Source organism: Lucilia sericata, unplaced genomic scaffold (assembly GCF_015586225.1).
Source record: "Lucilia sericata isolate MDLA Ls3-8-SP2 unplaced genomic scaffold, ASM1558622v1 Contig000781F_arrow, whole genome shotgun sequence".
NCBI lineage: Eukaryota > Metazoa > Arthropoda > Insecta > Diptera > Calliphoridae > Lucilia > Lucilia sericata.
Window position 1 is genome coordinate 25,001 of NW_023994775.1, and position 18,958 is coordinate 43,958.

At 30.6% G+C, this 18,958-nt stretch overlaps 1 protein-coding gene across 5 annotated transcripts; it reads left to right on the forward strand.

The window, feature by feature from the left end:
• Positions 1-1,373: 1,373 nt before the first annotated feature.
• Positions 1,374-11,647, forward strand: LOC119608049 (hydroxysteroid dehydrogenase-like protein 1). 5 transcript variants are annotated; one of them, XM_037962289.1, is made up of 6 exons: positions 1,374-1,586; positions 4,241-4,419; positions 10,499-10,621; positions 10,707-10,817; positions 10,873-11,321; positions 11,395-11,631. In XM_037962289.1, the coding sequence occupies exons 2-6, from the start codon at positions 4,242-4,244 to the stop codon at positions 11,506-11,508; spliced, it is 975 nt and encodes a 324-aa protein (XP_037818217.1). In that variant the 5' UTR covers positions 1,374-1,586; position 4,241; the 3' UTR covers positions 11,509-11,631. The 5 variants fall into 5 exon arrangements, with proteins under 5 accessions (XP_037818217.1, XP_037818214.1, XP_037818215.1 ...); XM_037962286.1 differs by having other exon boundaries at positions 1,393-1,572; positions 4,204-4,419; positions 11,395-11,647; XM_037962287.1 differs by having other exon boundaries at positions 1,393-1,572.
• The last annotated feature ends 7,311 nt before the right edge of the window (positions 11,648-18,958 follow it).

The following is an 18,958-nucleotide window of genomic DNA, read 5'->3' on the forward strand; positions in this document are numbered from 1 at the left end:
GTTAGTTAGTTAGTTAGTTAGTTAGTTAGTAGTTAGTTAGTTAGTTAGTTAGTTAGTTAGTTAGTAGTTAGTTGTTAGTTAGTTAGTTAGTTAGTTAGTTAGTTAGTTAGTAGTTAGTTAGTTAGTTAGTTAGTTAGTTAGTTAGTTAGTTAGTTAGTTAGTTAGTTAGTTAGTTAGTTAGTTAGTTAGTTAGTTAGTTAGTTAGTTAGTAGTTAGTTAGTTAGTTAGTTAGTTAGTTAGTTAGTTAGTTAGTTAGTTAGTTAGTTAGTTAGTTAGTTAGTTAGTTAGTTAGTTAGTAGTTAGTTAGTTAGTTAGTTAGTTAGTTAGTTAGTTAGTAGTTAGTTAGTTAGTTAGTTAGTTAGTTAGTTAGTTAGTTAGTTAGTTAGTTAGTTAGTTAGTTAGTTAGTTAGTTAGTTAGTTAGTTAGTTAGTTAGTTAGTTAGTTAGTTAGTAGTTAGTAGTTAGTTAGTTAGTTAGTTAGTTAGTTAGTTAGTTAGTTAGTTAGTTAGTTAGTTAGTTAGTTAGTTAGTTAGTTAGTTAGTTAGTTAGTTAGTTAGTTAGTTAGTTAGTAGTTAGTTAGTTAGTTAGTTAGTTAGTTAGTTAGTTAGTTAGTTAGTTAGTAGTTAGTTAGTTAGTTAGTTAGTTAGTTAGTTAGTTAGTTAGTTAGTTAGTTAGTTAGTTAGTTAGTTAGTTAGTTTAGTTAGTTAGTCGTTAGTTAGTTAGTTAGTTAGTGTAGTTAGTTAGTAGTTAGTTAGTTAGTTAGGTAGTTAGTTAGTTAGTTAGTTAGTAGTTCCGTCGTTAGTATGTTATTTCACATCATGTATAAACTTTGTAGCTCACTTTCCACAGCATTGTTTTTTGAAAAGCTTTTTGATAAAAAGTTTTTGTCTTTGCTAAACAGTAATTTTTGAAAGCTTACATACAGGCATATGTATGTGAGCCTGCATGTATACACATGTAGAAGCTTTCTTTATAGAGAAAGACACATAGAAGCGAAACTCAAAAAATAACTAAAACAAAAAACTCAAATATTTACAAATAAAAGTTTTGGTTTCTTTTCAAATAATTTTCTTTACTAATGCGTTTTTACCATTTTAATTTTTTACAACAAACTTAAGTCTTTGGCATCAGAATTTCGCCTCAATGTATTACTCTATATGTGTTGTATCATTCTTAATTTATGCTTTGAAATTTCTTCTTTCATTTAGTGATAAGAACGAAACTAACCACAACAAAACACAAGCAAAACAAATTCATTATTAATAAAATTACAAATTTATAAACAGTTTATTTACTTAAATCAATAACAAAACATAAATATAAAAACAATCTTTAAGTGCAATTAAATTTTATATAATTAGAGAAAAATCAATACCTACTACAAATACACAAAATAAATTGTTTGGCCTATAAAACGCCGTGAATAATATTATTTATAAACCATATAGTGAAAAGAAATAAATCCAATAATTTATCTTAACTGTGTCAGCTGTTTTTTGCAGTTCTTTTGTTGTGAATATTGTTGCTATTCAGCTTTTAAGAAATAACTTTAAAGATTTACTACTATTTAACTGTAATTTTTATCGTGTAATTTACAATAATGATTTGTAATAATATTTGTTTGTTTTTCTTATACATTCACTTATCATTAGTGGTTTTTTGTGTTTAATTTGATGGGTCATCATCATATGTTTTTTGTTAAATATTTTTTGTAATTTTTATTTAGTTTTTAAGATATTAAGGTTAAATTTTAAAGTTTTTTTTTGCCGGCTTTAGTTGCTATATTGGACATAGTTGATTTGCAGTATTGTTCGCTTACTGTATTCTTATATACACCAAACAAAATATGACACATCGGCGGAATGTTCGTAGATCCACGAAAGTATATTTATTCTGAGTTCCTATTACATTCTAAGATGATCTATCAATGCCCCTTTTTTTTATATTCATGGGCATAAATGGAGAGAGCTGGAGAGCTTAAATTTTACACAGATATTTTGAATTCATGTAGTTTATTTGGTATTGAACATCAGTCCACATTTAACCCTAGCCTCCTAGGTCCATCTTAAAAAGTTACTTTATCGTTCATAACAGGATTTAAGATACAAGTATTATGTTGAAATTTCACGTAAATAATATTTATATTTATGAATTCAAATATTTATACCAAATTTCATAAGAATCGGACGTTATTTAACCCTTCCCGCCATATAACCCCTGTTAAAGAACTTTTTTATAAATTGTTTAAAAATCAGAATCAGGAAAACTAGGAAAATAAAATTGTACGAATGCTTTCTTGTTTGAACAGATCCTGTTACTTTAAAATTGCATTATCATATCAAGTTCGAAAATCGAAATCAAGTTTTTATAGCCACTATAGTGAAGAGAATATTATGCTTTCACGCTGATGTTTGTAACACATAAAAATATTGATTTTACATCCACCTCTATGTATACCAATCGGCTCAGAATTACTTTCTGAGTCGATTACTCAGAAAATAAATCACATTTAATATTCCTAATTAGTGTAGGGTGTTCTTGTTTAGTATTATAATAGGTCAAGACTTTAGTCAAAGTTCGTCTAAAATTAACTATTTGCTAATGTTCTCAGAAGACCTATTCGTTAAAAGTAGTGTCAACCGTATAAAAAATGTGGGCGGTAATATCATGGTCACGCCCAGTTTATTTGCTGATCGCTATTTAAAACAATTTTTATTAAAATCTTTGTTAATAATTGCATATACATATAACAAAGATGCTTGTATTGACCACGCCCACTTTTAAAAAATCATATAATATTTAAAAACTGTTATAGTTAAAGTTTAAAATGTTGTTTTAAATCAAATGATTTTACTAAGTGAAAAGTGGGCGATATTATTGATTGATTGGGCATGGTTATCGTAATAATTATATTAGTTTTTTTGATATTGCTTTCTATAATCTCAAATATAGCATTAACATACGAAGTGGGAGTGGCGAATATTATATAAACGCCCCTTTTTCAATGGGTTGGTTCTAAGTCTTAAAGAGAACTTAATATGAAGTTTACATATACATACATACTTCTAGAAAACCTGAAGTGATGGAGAATCTTAAGCAATATATGGATTCAGTGAAGAGTGGTAGAGGACATGCTATAACCGCCCCTTTTTAATAGGGTGATTCTAACTTTTAAAGTGAACTTAATATGAAGTTTATACATTTTTACTTTTGGAAAACCTGAAGTGATGAAGAATCTGAAGCAATATATGATATACTTTGGTCTCTGTTTTAAAAAGTTATGTCCTTTTTTTAGAAAATAGCTATCTTTTTAATATCGATACTGTAATCATATTCATTTCAATATAGCCCCTAGGCCTTTCAGAAAAATTCCGAGTTATAACTACTTGTTCAAATATCCATCCATATAATTTTTAAAACGTGTATAATGTAATTTTAATAAAATTACAAAATAACGAAAAATTTAAATTATTTTAAACGTTTTAACTAGACTCTAAACATGCAACATCAGAAATACTTCCTAGTTTTTTGATTTTGTTTATGTATGAAGCGTAACCTATACGTCCCCCCTAAACGATTTTCAAAAATTAACTTTTTTTTCTCGGTTTGGCATACATTCCACAAAAGGACAGTTGTTTTGTTTAACAACTTTAAAATATGTAGTAGTTTTGGCTTAAAAAGCTGCTGTTTTCTCTGTTCAAAACTTAAAACTTACAAAAAATAAGTATTGCCACTTCTGCAACCAGCAGTCAGGTCCGTATATGTTAAAGATAAATTGTCTGCACACAACAAACCAACATAGTATAGTAAAGTAAATGTTGCTTAAACAAAAAATGAAAACATAAATAAAGTAAAAAAAAAAACTTAATTTAAAAGCTAAAAACAGATTCGGCTTAAAGTAAACTTAAACATGTAAAACACAAAATAACTAAATAAAAGATCAGTCGTCAGTGCGTGTTTAATCAAGCTGGCGAACGGTTCGAAACTAAATGTTATTTAAATAAAATAAAGCAAAATAAAATTAATCGCAACAGTATTAAACTTAAATATAGTGTTCATAAGAGATTAGAAGTTATAGTAAAAGCTAAATTTTGATTGATAACAAAAAGCTATTAAAATTCAAACTGTGATAAGACCCATTAAATAGTGATAAAACAAATATTATTTTGCAAATCATTAAAAAATTAACAAACAAACATGTTAGAAACTCAGGAATTACCACTGATTTCATACCTCTTCAGCATGGCGTGCATTTGTCAGTTATTTTCTTTGGGTATTTATTTTATTGGTATAGCGGCAGTGGCCCTTTTCTTATTCGATAATTTTAAATCGTTAATAAGCATAATAAAATCAATATTGGAACCGTATTTTCAACCTCATTTGCCACAAAATTTAGTGGATAAATATGGAAAATGGGCAGGTGAGAAATCATAAAATAAAACCTTGAACTGTGAAATGTTAAAGTACTATGTTAATTAAAGAAATCGAAACTGAACCACCTGTGTGTGTATAAATTAGAGAATACATATTTTGGAATATAAATAAATAATACAGTGAGTGACAAAATAAAAAAGAAATTAAGAACTTTGTTCTTTAAATTGTTTTTGCCTAAAATAGTAATCAAAAAAAGTCAACAGGAAGTGCATGCCTTATTTGGAATAAATTAACAAAGTACCTATATATATCTACTTATTATGAAAGTTCGTCTGAACCGATAGCTAGCTGCATATGCTAATGCACAATATACTGAGTCATAGGGCCTGTTTCTCTGAATTAATTTTCGTTGTTGTTTTCAATATAAATTAAGAAATGAATGCATTTAGAGGAACTGACCCATAGAATTTTTAACAATATTGAATACTGAGTACAAACCGAACACTGATTTATCTATTTTAAAATTATGAAATACTGTTCTAAAATTATAGAATTCGATTCAATATGCATTTTTTGGGCCGAAAACGGAATTGGAGTAGGTACGAACACCTAAAAAGTTCACGTAAAAGTATTATGCGTTTGTGCAGATGGTGCTTAAATGCCCATCGTATAGTATTCCAATAGGTTCTGAAATCTTATTAAAAAAATTGATTGAATATATCGGTTTGGCATAAAATCGTATATAAATGATTTATTATAAGAGATAATTGCTCTCTCAAAGTCTAATGCTTATACGTTTCGCATAAATATCGATTTTATAATAAAATTCAATTCTTTGAGAATATGTCAATGATTAACCACATTTGTATAGCATTATATAGTCGGTCGTTCAATACCGATATTTGAACTAATCCAAAGAAAAGTTTTTAAATCAAATCAAATTTACTCGTAACTATGCACTAAAAATTTAAAAATGTCACAAGAATTCAAAATTTCATTAAAAATTCGAAATTTTACTAAAAATTCAAAATTTCACAAAAAATTTAAAATTTCACCAGAAATTGAGAATTTCACCAGAAATTTAAAATTTCACCAAAAATTGAGAATTTCACCAGAAATGAAAAATTTCACCAGAAATTCAAAATATCATCAGAAATTCAAAATTTCATCAGAAATTGAAAATTTCACTATAGACTCTAAATTATAGATTCTATAATCTCAAAATTTAGTTAGTTAGTTAATTAGTTAGTTAGTTAGTTAGTTAGTTAGTTAGTAAGTTAGTTAGTTAGTTAGTTAGTTAGTTAGTTAGTTAGTTAGTTAGTTAGTTAGTTAGTTAGTTAGTTAGTTAGTTAGTTAGTTAGTTAGTTAGTTAGTTAGTTAGTTAGTTAGTTAGTTAGTTAGTTAGTTAGTTAGTTAGTTAGTTAGTTAGTTAGTTAGTTAGTTAGTTAGTTAGTTAGTTAGTTAGTTAGTTAGTTAGTTAGTTAGTTAGTTAGTTAGTTAGTTAGTTAGTTAGTTAGTTAGTTAGTTAGTTAGTTAGTTAGTTAGTTAGTTAGTTAGTTAGTTAGTTAGTTAGTTAGTTCGAAAGGAGGATTTATATATCCGAAGAAATACACCTAGGCCCCTATCGGGCTTCTTGTGACCCCCTTAAACATTGCATCAGGTGGGAATCGAACCTAACCAATCAAACAAAAAAATCGAAAATTCACTAAAAATTTCAAATTTTCTAATAAAAATTTAAAATTTACTAGAAAGTTGAAATTACACCAAAAATTCGAATATATTCGAAAAATTCGGAATTTCACAAAAACTTCAAAATTTCACTAGAGATTCGAAATTTGTCTAAAAATTCGAAATTTTTCTAAAGATTCTAAATATCACAAAAAATTAAAAACTTTAAAAAAAGTTTAAATTTCACTAGAAGTACAATATTTCGAAAATTTCACCAAAAAATAAATTCAAAATTTAACTTGAATCCAAAATGTCTACAGAAATTCGAAATTTATGCAGAATTTCACTATTCAGAAGAAATTATAAATTTCGCTAAATATTTTTTGTCAAATTCACATTTTCTGTAGAAATTTGAAATTTCACTAGAATTCGATTTTTTTCCGGAAATCTATTTAAATTTAAATACTTCCTATTAGTATTAAGTCTACAGATTTAATGGACCAAATACCGTTTTTATATGATAACAGGAATTTGTCAATTCCACCCATATTTAGTAAGTTGTTTAATAAAACCAAAATAAAGGTCAAGTACAACATAACAAATTCATTATCAAACTACTTAATTTAAAAAAACAACAACAATTTGATTGGGCCTTTAGGTTACAATATGTATAATTTGAATATTTGTTTAGGTAGCCTTTTCTAAAACATGCACTTATTCAAATTTTTTTGTAAAAATTGTGAAAAAAAATAACTTTAGTAAAAAAAGGTTGATTTATTGCAATCAGAAATGTTTATATATTTTTGCAGTTAATTTTATATAAACAAATAATATTTGTCAACATTTAATAAATATTTGCAAAGTAATTTTATAAAATAAAATACTGTTAATATTTGTTTATACAATATTTACTAAAAATGTTATTTAGGAAATGAAAAGTGTTGTAAGCGGGAAGAAAACTACAAAAGTTGAGTTTACAAGGTTTACTCGGTCTGTCCGATCGGTAAATTTTTTTCAATACAGAATTAAATATTGCAATTTTATAAAATTAAACGGTATTGAGATTTTTACATCTGATTTAATCGATAAATACTGTCTAATAGTATTTTAAATTTTCAAAATCTTTGAACATTTTCTATAAAACTTGAAGATGAAAGTGAACGATAGATAGATACATTACTAAAACTGTTACAGTCATTCACCTATTGGAAGAAATGAAAAACAACAATAACAACATTAATTAGTTTAAATGTGTTTTTGTTTTTTTTTTTTTTTTTCAAATCAAAACTTTTAAGCGATCAAACAGTATTAACCGGCTTTTTACGCTTCTCTTGTTTTAAACTGCATGTTTATGTTAAAGCGTTAATATCTCTTTTTTTTCTTCATTTTTTGTTTTGTTTTTTATTTTCTTAATTTTGTTTTATTTAAGATTTTTTATTATTGAATTTTATTTTTATTATATTAAGATTTAAGTTTATTATTAACTACATTTAGTTATTATTGCAGCTGCCAAAGTTAATGACCTTGTATTGTTTATTTTTTTATAAATTTTTTTAATTATTTCTATTAAAATTTACGCACTTAAATTGTGTGTAATTGTTTCATTTAAAATGTTAAGGTTTTATTACAATTCGTAGTAGTAATTAAATATCAAATTGTGCGATTTTATAAAATATAATAAAAAAACAAAAGGAAGAGAAAAAAATTCAAGTTCAAGATGTTAATAAAGCGAGTAAAAAAATATAATTTTGATGTTAATTATAATTTTATGTGTAACATGGTTATATTTAACTAATCAAGTTGTTATATTACTTCTATTAAGTTAAATGTTACTAAAAAAGTTCGTTACAGTTGGCTTCTGAAAGAAGCAGAAAAATATGTCATTAAAAGTTTTATTACGATTTCTATTTTTGCATAATATTAATATAAATTAAATGATGATACGCATACATCTATCTAATACATATTAAACAATATTTCCAAATTTTTTTAAAAGGTGTTCCAAAATTCACACTATAACTTAATAGCTGAAAATTTAGGATCAATAAAAATTGATATTTTAGTTGTTTTTGGATGGCTAAACGATTATTTTAGTAAAATTTCTACTTTTTTGTAAAATTTTTGATAAAATTTTATATTTCTTATAAAATATCAAATTTTCTAGTAAATTTGTCAAATTTTGAATTTCTAGTGAAATTTTCAATTTCTAGTGAAATTTTCATTTTCTGGTGAATTTAAAATTTTTAGTGAAATTTTCAATTTCTGGTGAATTGTAAATTTTTAATGAAATTTGTAATTCCTAATAAAGTTTCGAATTCTTCTTGGAATTTTAAATTTCTAGCGAAATCTTCTATTTCTAATGAAATTTTCAATTTCTAGTGAAATTTTCGATTTCTAGTGAAATTTTCAATTTCTAGTGAAATTTTCAATTTCTAGTGAAATTTTCAATTTCTAATGAAATTTTCAATTTCTAGTGAAATTTTCAATTTCTAATGAAATTTTCAATTTCTAGTGAAATTTTCAATTTCTAGTGAAATTTTCAATTTCTAGTGAAATTTTCAATTCTAGTGAAATTTTCAATTCTAGTGAAATTTTCAATTTTTGGTGAGTTTTCAATTATTAGTGAAATCTAAAATTTCTAGCGAAGTGTTTAATTTCTAGTTATATTAAACATTTAGAATTACAAAAAAAAAATTCTAGTGAAATTTCAGATTTCTAGTGAAATATATAATTTCTGATTTTTTTTATAAAACTAAGAATTTCTAGGGAAACTTCGAATTCAAAGCGAAGGTTCGAATTTCTAGTAAAGTTTCGTAGTTTCGATTTCTAGTAAATTTGAATTTCTGACGCCTCATCATCGTGTGTATCTTACACGCCGGTGGCAATTTTTGCACATGGTTCTGCCGGTCTATTTGCAAGCACTTTTCTCCCATACTCGAGCTATTTAATCTCTGACCATTGCTGCCCTGTTGCTTAACTTCCGAGATTCAAAAACATCACTTCTGTTTACAACCACTCAGATGGGATGGATTCTGTTGAGTAGGCAGCAGCACCTAAAGTCGAAACGCGAATCCATCAAATAAGACGAGGTCATTGTTCTTACTCACAGAGAACACAATGTGTTATATTTGGTATGAACCGAGTAAAACCTAAACTTACCCTGACAAGGAAAGAAAATTCAATGGCATCACTTGTATAAGATACCTTTCCGACACACTCACTCTAGGTATACGGGCGGGCAAGAAACGTATACCCCTACATTCATCCTATATCATATATACTTAACACCAACTTATTTCCAACACCGAACCGAACTTATCCCGAATTATAGACTTTACCGTGCATCAGTCTTTTAACCCACATTCTCGGTTACCGACATTTGGGTTACTTTTCCAATAACCGGGACAAGATATAGTCCGCAAGTGTGCCCTGCGGGCTACCGGTTCCCATGGCACCGCATTATGTGGTTCTCTGGTTCGAGCCCATGTCAAATTATTTCAAGAAAAGATTGAGGATACATTTGGTCATCACCAGTTTATAGTCCCGGCAGACTAGAAATGGGGTCTTTCAAGGGCGTGAACAACAAACGATTCAAATATAACCTTCATGAAAACCTACCAAAAGTGAACAAATATTTGTACTGATTTAGAAAAATTTTAAAGCGTTCACAGTCTGCTGGTAGCGTAAAGAGAACTAAACTAAATAATATATTAAGTCTCTCAAAGAAGTTGCTGTTGTCAAGTTTGACAAATCGTGGTTATTGGATTTCCTTCTGAAACGAATCGATATTGGTACTTTGCCAAACATAAAAGTCCTGAAATATTCTAATGTTTCGCTGTCAAATATCATGTCGAAATTAATTTTACGATAAACTAGTCAAATTTGAGAATCGCCGATAATATTTCAAAAATAGATTCCCAACAATAACTTTGCATTATAGAGAGGAAACAAAAAAGTTTGTTGTCATCTGTAAAACGACTTACAGCAAATTCAAAGGAACGTTAAGATTGTATTCGAAAAAAACAGCTAATGAAGTTAATATTATCTTAAGAAGTTTGTCAAGACCATAAAACTATATGCAAAAAGTTTTGAAACTATATCTTGGACCTGTCCTCACTGTATTTTATCATAGTTATTCGCTTCAAATTCAAAACAAATCTGTTTATTTACACAACAAATCACTCACATTTGTATATATTATGCAATTACATTAATATTGCATACAATTTCAAATGTTGTATTTTTTCAGTTAATCTTACAAATAACGTAGTTTTTATACATTTATTTAACTAATTAACATAAAAGCGTTAATTACTATAGTTTTTTTTCTTTACATTAAGTTGTGGTATTTAAATTTAATGTGTTTAATGATGCTGATGACAATGATGATGTTTGTGGTAAAATCAGTTGTTACTTTTTCTTTTACTGTTTATTATTTTTTTTTTTCTTGTCAACAGTTATTACCGGAGCCACCGATGGCATTGGCAAAGAATATGCTAAAGAGTTGGCTAAACAAGGAGTTAATGTTGTGCTCGTTTCACGTACTAAAGAAAAATTAATAGCAGTATCAAATGAAATTGGTATGTAAAACAACAAAGAGATTAGAGCCAAATAAAACCACAAAAATTAAATGTTTTTATTTGGTTTTTGTTTTTCTAATTACAGAAGCCGAGTATAAAGTTAAAACAAAATGGATTGCAGCCGACTTTTCAAAAGGCAGGGAGATTTATCAGCATATAGAAAACGAATTGGCGGGTATACCAGTGGGTATATTAGGTGAGTTGTATGAACATTTTGAATTTCGTATTTCTATTGAAATCTCGCATTCTAGTCAACAATGTTGGTAAAATGTATGATTATCCCGATGAATTGGAGAAAATACCCGAAGATATATTATGGGATTTAATTAATATTAATGTAGGCGCAGTCACTATGATGACTCGCATGTTAATACCTCAACTGAAGAAACAAGGTAAAGGATCCATTGTCAATTTATCCTCAGGCAGTGAACTGCAACCTTTACCTTATATGGCTGTCTATGCAGCCACTAAACGTTATATACGATCCTTTTCTCTGGCCATTGAACGTGAATTGGCTGAATATAATATTGATGTGCAGTGTGTTACTCCTTTATTTGTGGTCACTAAAATGAATCAATATTCGGATACGGTAATGAAAGGCAACATTTTCATACCAAATGTCCAAGCATATACACGTTCTTTAGTTTTTACTTTGGGCAAAACTATTGAAACTACCGGATATTGGAGTCATGGTTTACAGGTTTGTATTTTATCTTTCTTCTGCCTATTTTCTTGGTTTGATTTTATAAACTAACAAATATTTTCGTTTTTAGTATTTAATTATAAAACTCTCACCAGAATGGTTGAGAACGCGTGTTGCCCACCGCATATCTGCAAAGTTAAGGACCGAATACTTTAGTAATCTCGGTAAAAATAAGGTGGCATAATATTTTAAATTAATTGTTATTATTAATTTGTTATTAGTTTCTTTTGTTAAGTTTTAGTTTTAAACGCATTGTATATTTTGCATATTTGTTTTAATTATTATTTCATATTTTCATTCATAAACAAATAAATATTTCATTTTAAATCTAATTAATGACTTAATTTTGAGTGCGCAAAGTGTGAAATTTTCAGAAAGGTAAAAAAAAAATAATAGAATTTAGAGAAGAGATTAGAATAAAGTCTAGAGCATACCTGTAAAGTGTGAATAATTTTATTCTGGACTATAATCCAGTTTTGAGTCCATACATACCATACTATACATACTAGACTATAGACTAGACTATAGTCTAGTCTAGTCTATAGTCTAGACTATAGTCTAGTCTATAGTCTAGTCTATAGTCTAGTCTATAGTCTAGTCTATAGTCTAGTCTATAGTCTAGTCTATAGTCTAGTCTATAGTCTAGTCTATAGTCTAGTCTATAGTATAATCTATAGTATAGTCTATAGTATACTCTACAGTCTAGTCTATAGTCTAGTCTATAGTCTAGTCTATAGTCTAGTCTATAGTCTAGTCTATAGTCTAGTCTATAGTCTAGTCTATAGTCTAGTCTATAGTCTAGTCTATAGTCTAGTCTATAGTCTAGTATATAGTCTAGTCTATAGTCTAGTCTATAGTCTAGTCTATAGTCTAGTCTATAGTCTAGTCTATAGTCTAGTCTATAGTCTAGTCTATAGTCTAGTCTATAGTATAATCTATAGTATAGTCTATAGTATACTCTACAGTCTAGTCTATAGTCTAGTCTATAGTCTAGTCTATAGTCTAGTCTATAGTCTAGTCTATAGTCTAGTCTATAGTCTTGTCAGTCTAGTCTATAGTCTCTATAGTCTAGTCTATAGTCTAGTCTATAGTCTAGTCTATAGTCTAGTCTATAGTATAGTCTAGTCTATAGTCTAGTCTGTAATCTATTCTATAGTCTAGTCTATAGTCTAGTCTATAGTCTAGTCTATAGTCTAGTCTATAGTCTAGTCTATAGTCTAGTCTATAGTCTATATAGTCTAGTCTATAGTCTAGTCTATAGTCTAGTCTATAGTCTAGTCTATAGTCTAGTCTATAGTCTAGTCTATAGTCTAGTCTATAGTCTAGTCTATAGTCTAGTCTATAGTCTAGTCTATAGTCTAGTCTATAGTCTAGTCTATAGTCTATAGTCGTCTATAGTCTAGTCTATAGTCTAGTCTATAGTCTAGTCTATAGTCTAGTCTATAGTCTAGTCTATAGTCTAGTCTATAGTCTAGTCTATAGTCTAGTCTATAGTCTAGTCTATAGTCTAGTCTATAGTCTAGTCTCTAGTCTAGTCTATAGTCTAGTCTATAGTCTAGTCTATAGTCTAGTCTATAGTCTAGTCTATAGTCTAGTCTATAGTCTAGTCTATAGTCTAGTCTATAGTCTAGTCTATAGTCTAGTCTATAGTCTAGTCTATAGTCTAGTCTATAGTCTAGTCTATAGTCTAGTCTATAGTCTAGTCTATAGTCTAGTCTATAGTCTAGTCTATAGTCTAGTCTATAGTCTAGTCTATAGTCTAGTCTATAGTCTAGTCTATAGTCTAGTCTATAGTCTAGTCTATAGTCTAGTCTATAGTCTAGTCTATAGTCTAGTCTATAGTCTAGTCTATAGTCTAGTCTATAGTCTAGTCTATAGTCTAGTCTATAGTCTAGTCTATAGTCTAGTCTATAGTCTAGTCTATAGTCTAGTCTATAGTCTAGTCTATAGTCTAGTCTATAGTCTAGTCTATAGTCTAGTCTATAGTCTAGTCCTATAGTCTAGTCTATAGTCTAGTCTATAGTCTAGTCTATAGTCTAGTCTATAGTCTAGTCTATAGTCTAGTCTATAGTCTAGTCTATAGACTAGTCTATAGTCTAGTCTATAGACTAGTCTATAGTCCAGTCTATGGTCTAGTCTATAGTCTAGTCTATAGTATAGTCTATAGTATAATCTATAGTTAGTCTATCGTCTAGTCTATAGTCTAGTCTATAGTCTAGTCTATAGTCTAGTCTATAGTCTAGTCTATATTCTAGTCTATAGTCTAGCCTATAGTCTAGTCTATAGTATAGTCTATAGTCTAGTCTATAGTCTAGTCTATAGTCTAGTCTATAGTCTAGTCCATACTCTAAGCCTATAGTCTAGGAAACTGTGCACCTACAATTAAGTATTAATTGTAGGTCAATTAAGTATTTGGTGAATTTTATTAAATTCTAGGAAATATAATTATTAACTTGACCTAATTTCACAAGGTCTCACATAATTATTTTTAAATGCACAAAAATGTTTAATGGTTTAAATTGGTCACATTATAAAGGAAACTTACAAAATGCATTAACAACAATAAATTCACCTTTAACATTTATTTAAACAAAAAGATAAGGAAAAAACTCCTTTTAATTATATAAAAAAATAAAAGTTAACCAACAAATACAAGTTTCTTATAAACCTGACTGTATCTAGAGGAATTACATAATAAAACTCTGAAACTGAATTGCAGTTTTTACTTTCATCCATAACTTGTTTTCAATGTTCAGTAGTACGGGAAGTCTAAAAGTAAAAAACCACCTCAAGTCATTGACCGTTAATTTTATATTTTTTCTTATTCAACGTCTTGTAAAATGGTAAAACCAAAAAAAAAAAAAAGACTTGACGGTTGATTAAATTTAAAACAATTAATACATATGCATACATACATATTTATTTTATGATAAAGTTTATATGCAAATTTTAATAACAATAACTTAAAAATACATAATTGACAATTTGTTATTGAAATTTTGAAGCAAAAAAAAAAAAATAAGAAACAATTGTTTATTTAATAATTACTGTGTCATTTGAGCTTGTTACTTAAACAATGACATTGAATGTTTTGTTTTTTGTCAAAGAACATCAATTAACCATTTTTTATTTTTTTTCTTAAGTAATTAATAAACCAAAGTTTTGTAGATTTTTTACTTACAATTACATTTTGCTACTTTTTTAAGAGTTTCACTTATTTGTACTCTAGTATGTTGTTATTGTTGTTGCTGCAACGTAAAGAAACTGACATTTATTAAATATTGCCAAAATTTCAATTTTTGTTTTGTTGTTAAATAAATAGCTTATTATTATGTTTTTGAAACATTTTTAACAGTTTGACGGTTTAACAATTACATCGACTTGTATCGACTATGAGTGATTTTTATATTTCAACATTGACCTTGTATAAATCATTTTAAAATTTATGGTTTTAAGATGTGTTCATTTGTTAGTACTTTTTTTTTTTTGAAATAAAGTTGTTTTAAAATTATTAATTGCTAATATTTTTTGTTTCAAAATTGTATTAATGGTGTTGAAATTTATGATTTAATAATATAGACAACAACACTTGTACCACAAGATTTAATGCTAAACGTTTTGCTATAATCTAAACTATAGCTGGAATGTGGAATATAATATGTACAGAACAGACTAGATTTACTATTCCGAAAATAGACCAAAATAGGCGGATATATAGTCCACTCTATAGAGTAACTAGACTAAACTTAAGTCAAGAATATAGCTTAGACTATAAACTAGACAATAGAACACACTATAAACTAGACATTAGTTTAGATTATAAACTAGAATATAATCCAGACTATAGACTAGACTATAGACTAGACTATAGACTAGACTATAGACTAGACTACAGACTAGACTATAGACTAGACTATAGACTAGACTATAGACTAGACTACAGACTAGACTATAGACTAGACTATAGACTAGACTATAGACTAGACTATAGATTAGACTATAGACTAGACTATAGACTAGACTATAGACTAGACTATAGACTAGACTTTTTTTTTTTTTTTTTTTTTTTTTTTGATACGCTGGAGGTGTGGAATTTTCATAAATGTATTCAACCCGTGTTGAAAAACATGCACGATTCGCAGATGCGCCTACGTACTAAACCACACCCCCATACTTCGGACCCTTGTCCCCGCGGAACTGCCATTCGGTATTACTTCGCGGGGGGGCTCAGCCTTATGCTGCTATCTTTATATTTAGGACAGTCTTGTTTCCGATTTGCGGCTACGTTCGGCTAGTAATAGCGAGTGACTCACGACGTCTATAAATTTTCTCACTGCCTCCCAGTTGCTCTCCGATTTAAGCATAACTCCAACTACATTTTCTGTTGACAGGTTTTCGCCAACAAGTATCTCCAGCTGACGCCTTTGGCTTGCGAAGCGCGGGCAATGAAATACTACGTGCTCCGCAGTTTCCTCCTCATTGGTGCATTCCGGACATATGGGAGAGATATCCAGGCGAAATCTATATAAGTAGCTTCTATAGCCGCCATGGCCTGACAAAAACTGCGTAAGGTTGTAACTCAATTCCCCGTGCTTCCTGTTTACCCAGACATTGATGTTGGGGATTAAATTGTATGTCCATCTTCCATTTTGTGCATTGTCCCACCTTTGTTGCCAATTCTGTATAGATTTAGCCCTTTCAGTTTTCCTTACAGTTCTTCTTTCTAGGCTAGAGCTATTACTTAGCGCAAAGTACGTGACCGAAATCTCATTTGCTGTTATATCTAAAGGCATAATACCAGCTATAACGCTAGCTGCTTCTAGGGATATTGTGCGGTATCCACTGCATACTCTCAGACATGTTCTCCTGAAAAGTGATGTCACGGCTTTTTGGGCAGATGGTTTTGTTATATTCTGCCATGCTGGTGCTCCATATAGGATTATGGAGTTTGAAACTCGTGACAGGAGCAGTCGTTTGCTTTGTCGTGGGCCTCCAATATTTGGCATCATCCTCGCCAAGGCGTTTACTACTCCGGTTGCCTTTTTACAAGCATACTCCATGTGGCATTTGAAGTTCAAGCGATCGTCTATCATAACTCCCAGATATTTGATTACTCTTGAAGACGTAATTGTGTTATCACCTACGCATAAGTTTAGTTTTTCCACCTTCCTTTTTCTACTGATAAGAACAGCCTCCGTCTTGTGTTCAGCGAGTTTAAGGTTTACTGACTCCAACCAATCTTTTATTGTAGTTATCGCCTCGTTTGCATATAATTGCACATCCTCTACATATCTAGCTTGAACGAGTATAGCTATGTCGTCTGCAAAACCAACGATGCTTGCCTCTTCGGGTATTCGTAGTCTGAATATCCCGTCATACATAATATTCCACAATAGTGGGCCAAGGACTGAGCCTTGTGGAACACCGGCAGTAACATTATATGACTGTGGCCCTTGGTCGGTTTCATACCATAAGGTTCTATTTGAGAAGTAGTCCATAGTTATGTTAATTAGGTAGTTTGGGATACTTATCTTTTGCATAGCTGTCATTATAGCTTTCCATCCGGCGGAATTGAATGCATTTTTGATATCCAAAGTGATGATAGCGCAGTATTTTCTTGCGGTGCCATTTCCTTGGATAGCCGCTTTCGCCGTGTTCACTACGAGGTTGATGGCGTCGATGGTTGATTTCGCCTTACGGAAGCCGAACTGCATTTGTGATATGCCGCCAGCTTCTTCCACGGCTGTTAGAAGACGTCTGTATATAACTCTTTCTAGACACTTTCCAACTGTGTCAAGAAGACATATTGGCCTGTAGGATTGTGCTTCACCTAGAGGTTTTCCTGGCTTTGGGATCAATATCAGCTTTTGCTTTTTCCATCTGCTATAGAATATTCCATCTTTAAGACATTTTGTAAATATTTAGGTAGGTAGGCTTATTTTGGCTGTTTGCGTACCTCTTGGCATTTTCCTAAGAGATTTCACAATACCTTCATCAAGTGCTGTTAGATTTAGCTGATGGGCAAGTGCGGTACAAATCTCCTCTTTTGTTGTAATGTCATCCAAATCCGTGCATTCTATTACAATCTCTTCCTTTAGCGATTTGACTTCTGCACACCCATTTAATGATGTAAGAAGTTTCTCTTTATATTTCTCCTCGACGTTTCCACCTGTCGTCTTAAGCTCTAAGAGAAGATCGCCTTTCTGCGTTCTCCTTATTTTATTTACTTCTTCACCTAGGCTATTTAATTCAGGGTTTGCTTTGAGCTTACGTAGTATATCAGCATACGAAGTATCTCCTTTGGATGTTATGATCATTACATCAGGTTTGGGCTTTTTAAAACTTTTCTTGTTTTTTTTCTTAACAGTTTGCCATTTACTTTCAGTAGGTGGTTCCTTTTCTTCTGTAGCAGTGACGCTAACAGTAGGCTCCGTTGGTAAAGCTGGCGTCTGTTTTTTTCTTTCTGGGAGCTCGTTTCTGTCTCTTGGGAGTAGTAGTTTTTGGAGTTTCTTGGTTATCGTCTCTTTCTCGCTTATCTCTTTTGGTGGGCCATACTTGAGGGGATGTCTGGGTTTCTTTTTCGACCATTTCCTCGTTTGCGAATGAAAACTCGACTGTTTTGTCAGTGTTGTTTGCCTCTTTTCTCCTTTCGTATTGGATTTTGTTAAACCTAGTTCTTATGACTCTCAATTTGTCCATTACGCTGTGGTGTATGTTGTTGCGGCCCTTAACAAATTTCATTAGGTCTACGATCAATTCACCAAGCTCTGTAAAGGCATCACCTTTGGTTTTTGGGACATTTGGAGGATTTTCCTTATTTTGCTCCGGTAGATTTAGAGACTGTTCTGCGTTTCCCCTCGGAGGTGTTTTCTTGGTGATGAATCCTTTTCCAAAAGGGTTCATCAGGGACATATATGCCGATGGTATCGCGCTACTCTGAGTATTCTCATTGGTTGTCGAACTTTGTCCGTCTTGGTTTTTTTTATTTTCGTTTATGCAGTCGCTGGATATCGACGACCGGGGGCCTGCGTTCTCACCCCCCTCTGCCGCCGGCACTGGGTTATTAACTCCCTGCACCGTAAGTTTATTTTCATTTGATTGACTTTCCATGTTGGCTTTTCTGTCGGGGTTCCTACCCCTATCGTTTTATACCTAGCCGCCAGGTGTGGTTACAGCCGTTTCTAACATGAAAACAGACGCTGACCAGTGAGCCGCCCACTATGGATCAGACGCTTCTGGGTTTCGTATAGTTGACTGGGGTACCCGCGGAGGTGTCAAACTCCTAAATGTGCCTCTCTTGAGGACATCCCTGCGGGAAATGCTTAGTTAATGGCGGCATTTATTCGCCACGTCATAGAAACGTCGACAGGTTTTAGTAACTTTTTTTTATTACACCCTCAGCCTTCTACCGCTCTTGGTCGGGGACTGCTTATTTATCGCAGCTAGCCTACATATCTGCAGGCCGTTCAGCTATCCGCCACCCGCTGACCCCCATAGTAGCCTGAGCTTAGCCCTATGACTAGACTATAGACTATAGACTAGACTATAGACTAGACTATAGACTAGACTATAGACTAGACTATAGACTAGACTATAGACTAGACTATAGACTATAGACTAGACTATAGACTAGA

Excerpts from the sequence above, each read along its gene's own strand:
- LOC119608049 (XM_037962284.1), top strand. The coding sequence starts at position 4,197 with ATGTTAGAAACTCAGGAATTACCACTGATTTCATACCTCTTCAGCATG. Across the intron at positions 4,420-10,498 it reads TAAATATGGAAAATGGGCAG|TTATTACCGGAGCCACCGAT; the intron begins GTGAGAAATCAT and ends TCTTGTCAACAG. Across the intron at positions 10,818-10,872 it reads TATACCAGTGGGTATATTAG|TCAACAATGTTGGTAAAATG; the intron begins GTGAGTTGTATG and ends CTCGCATTCTAG.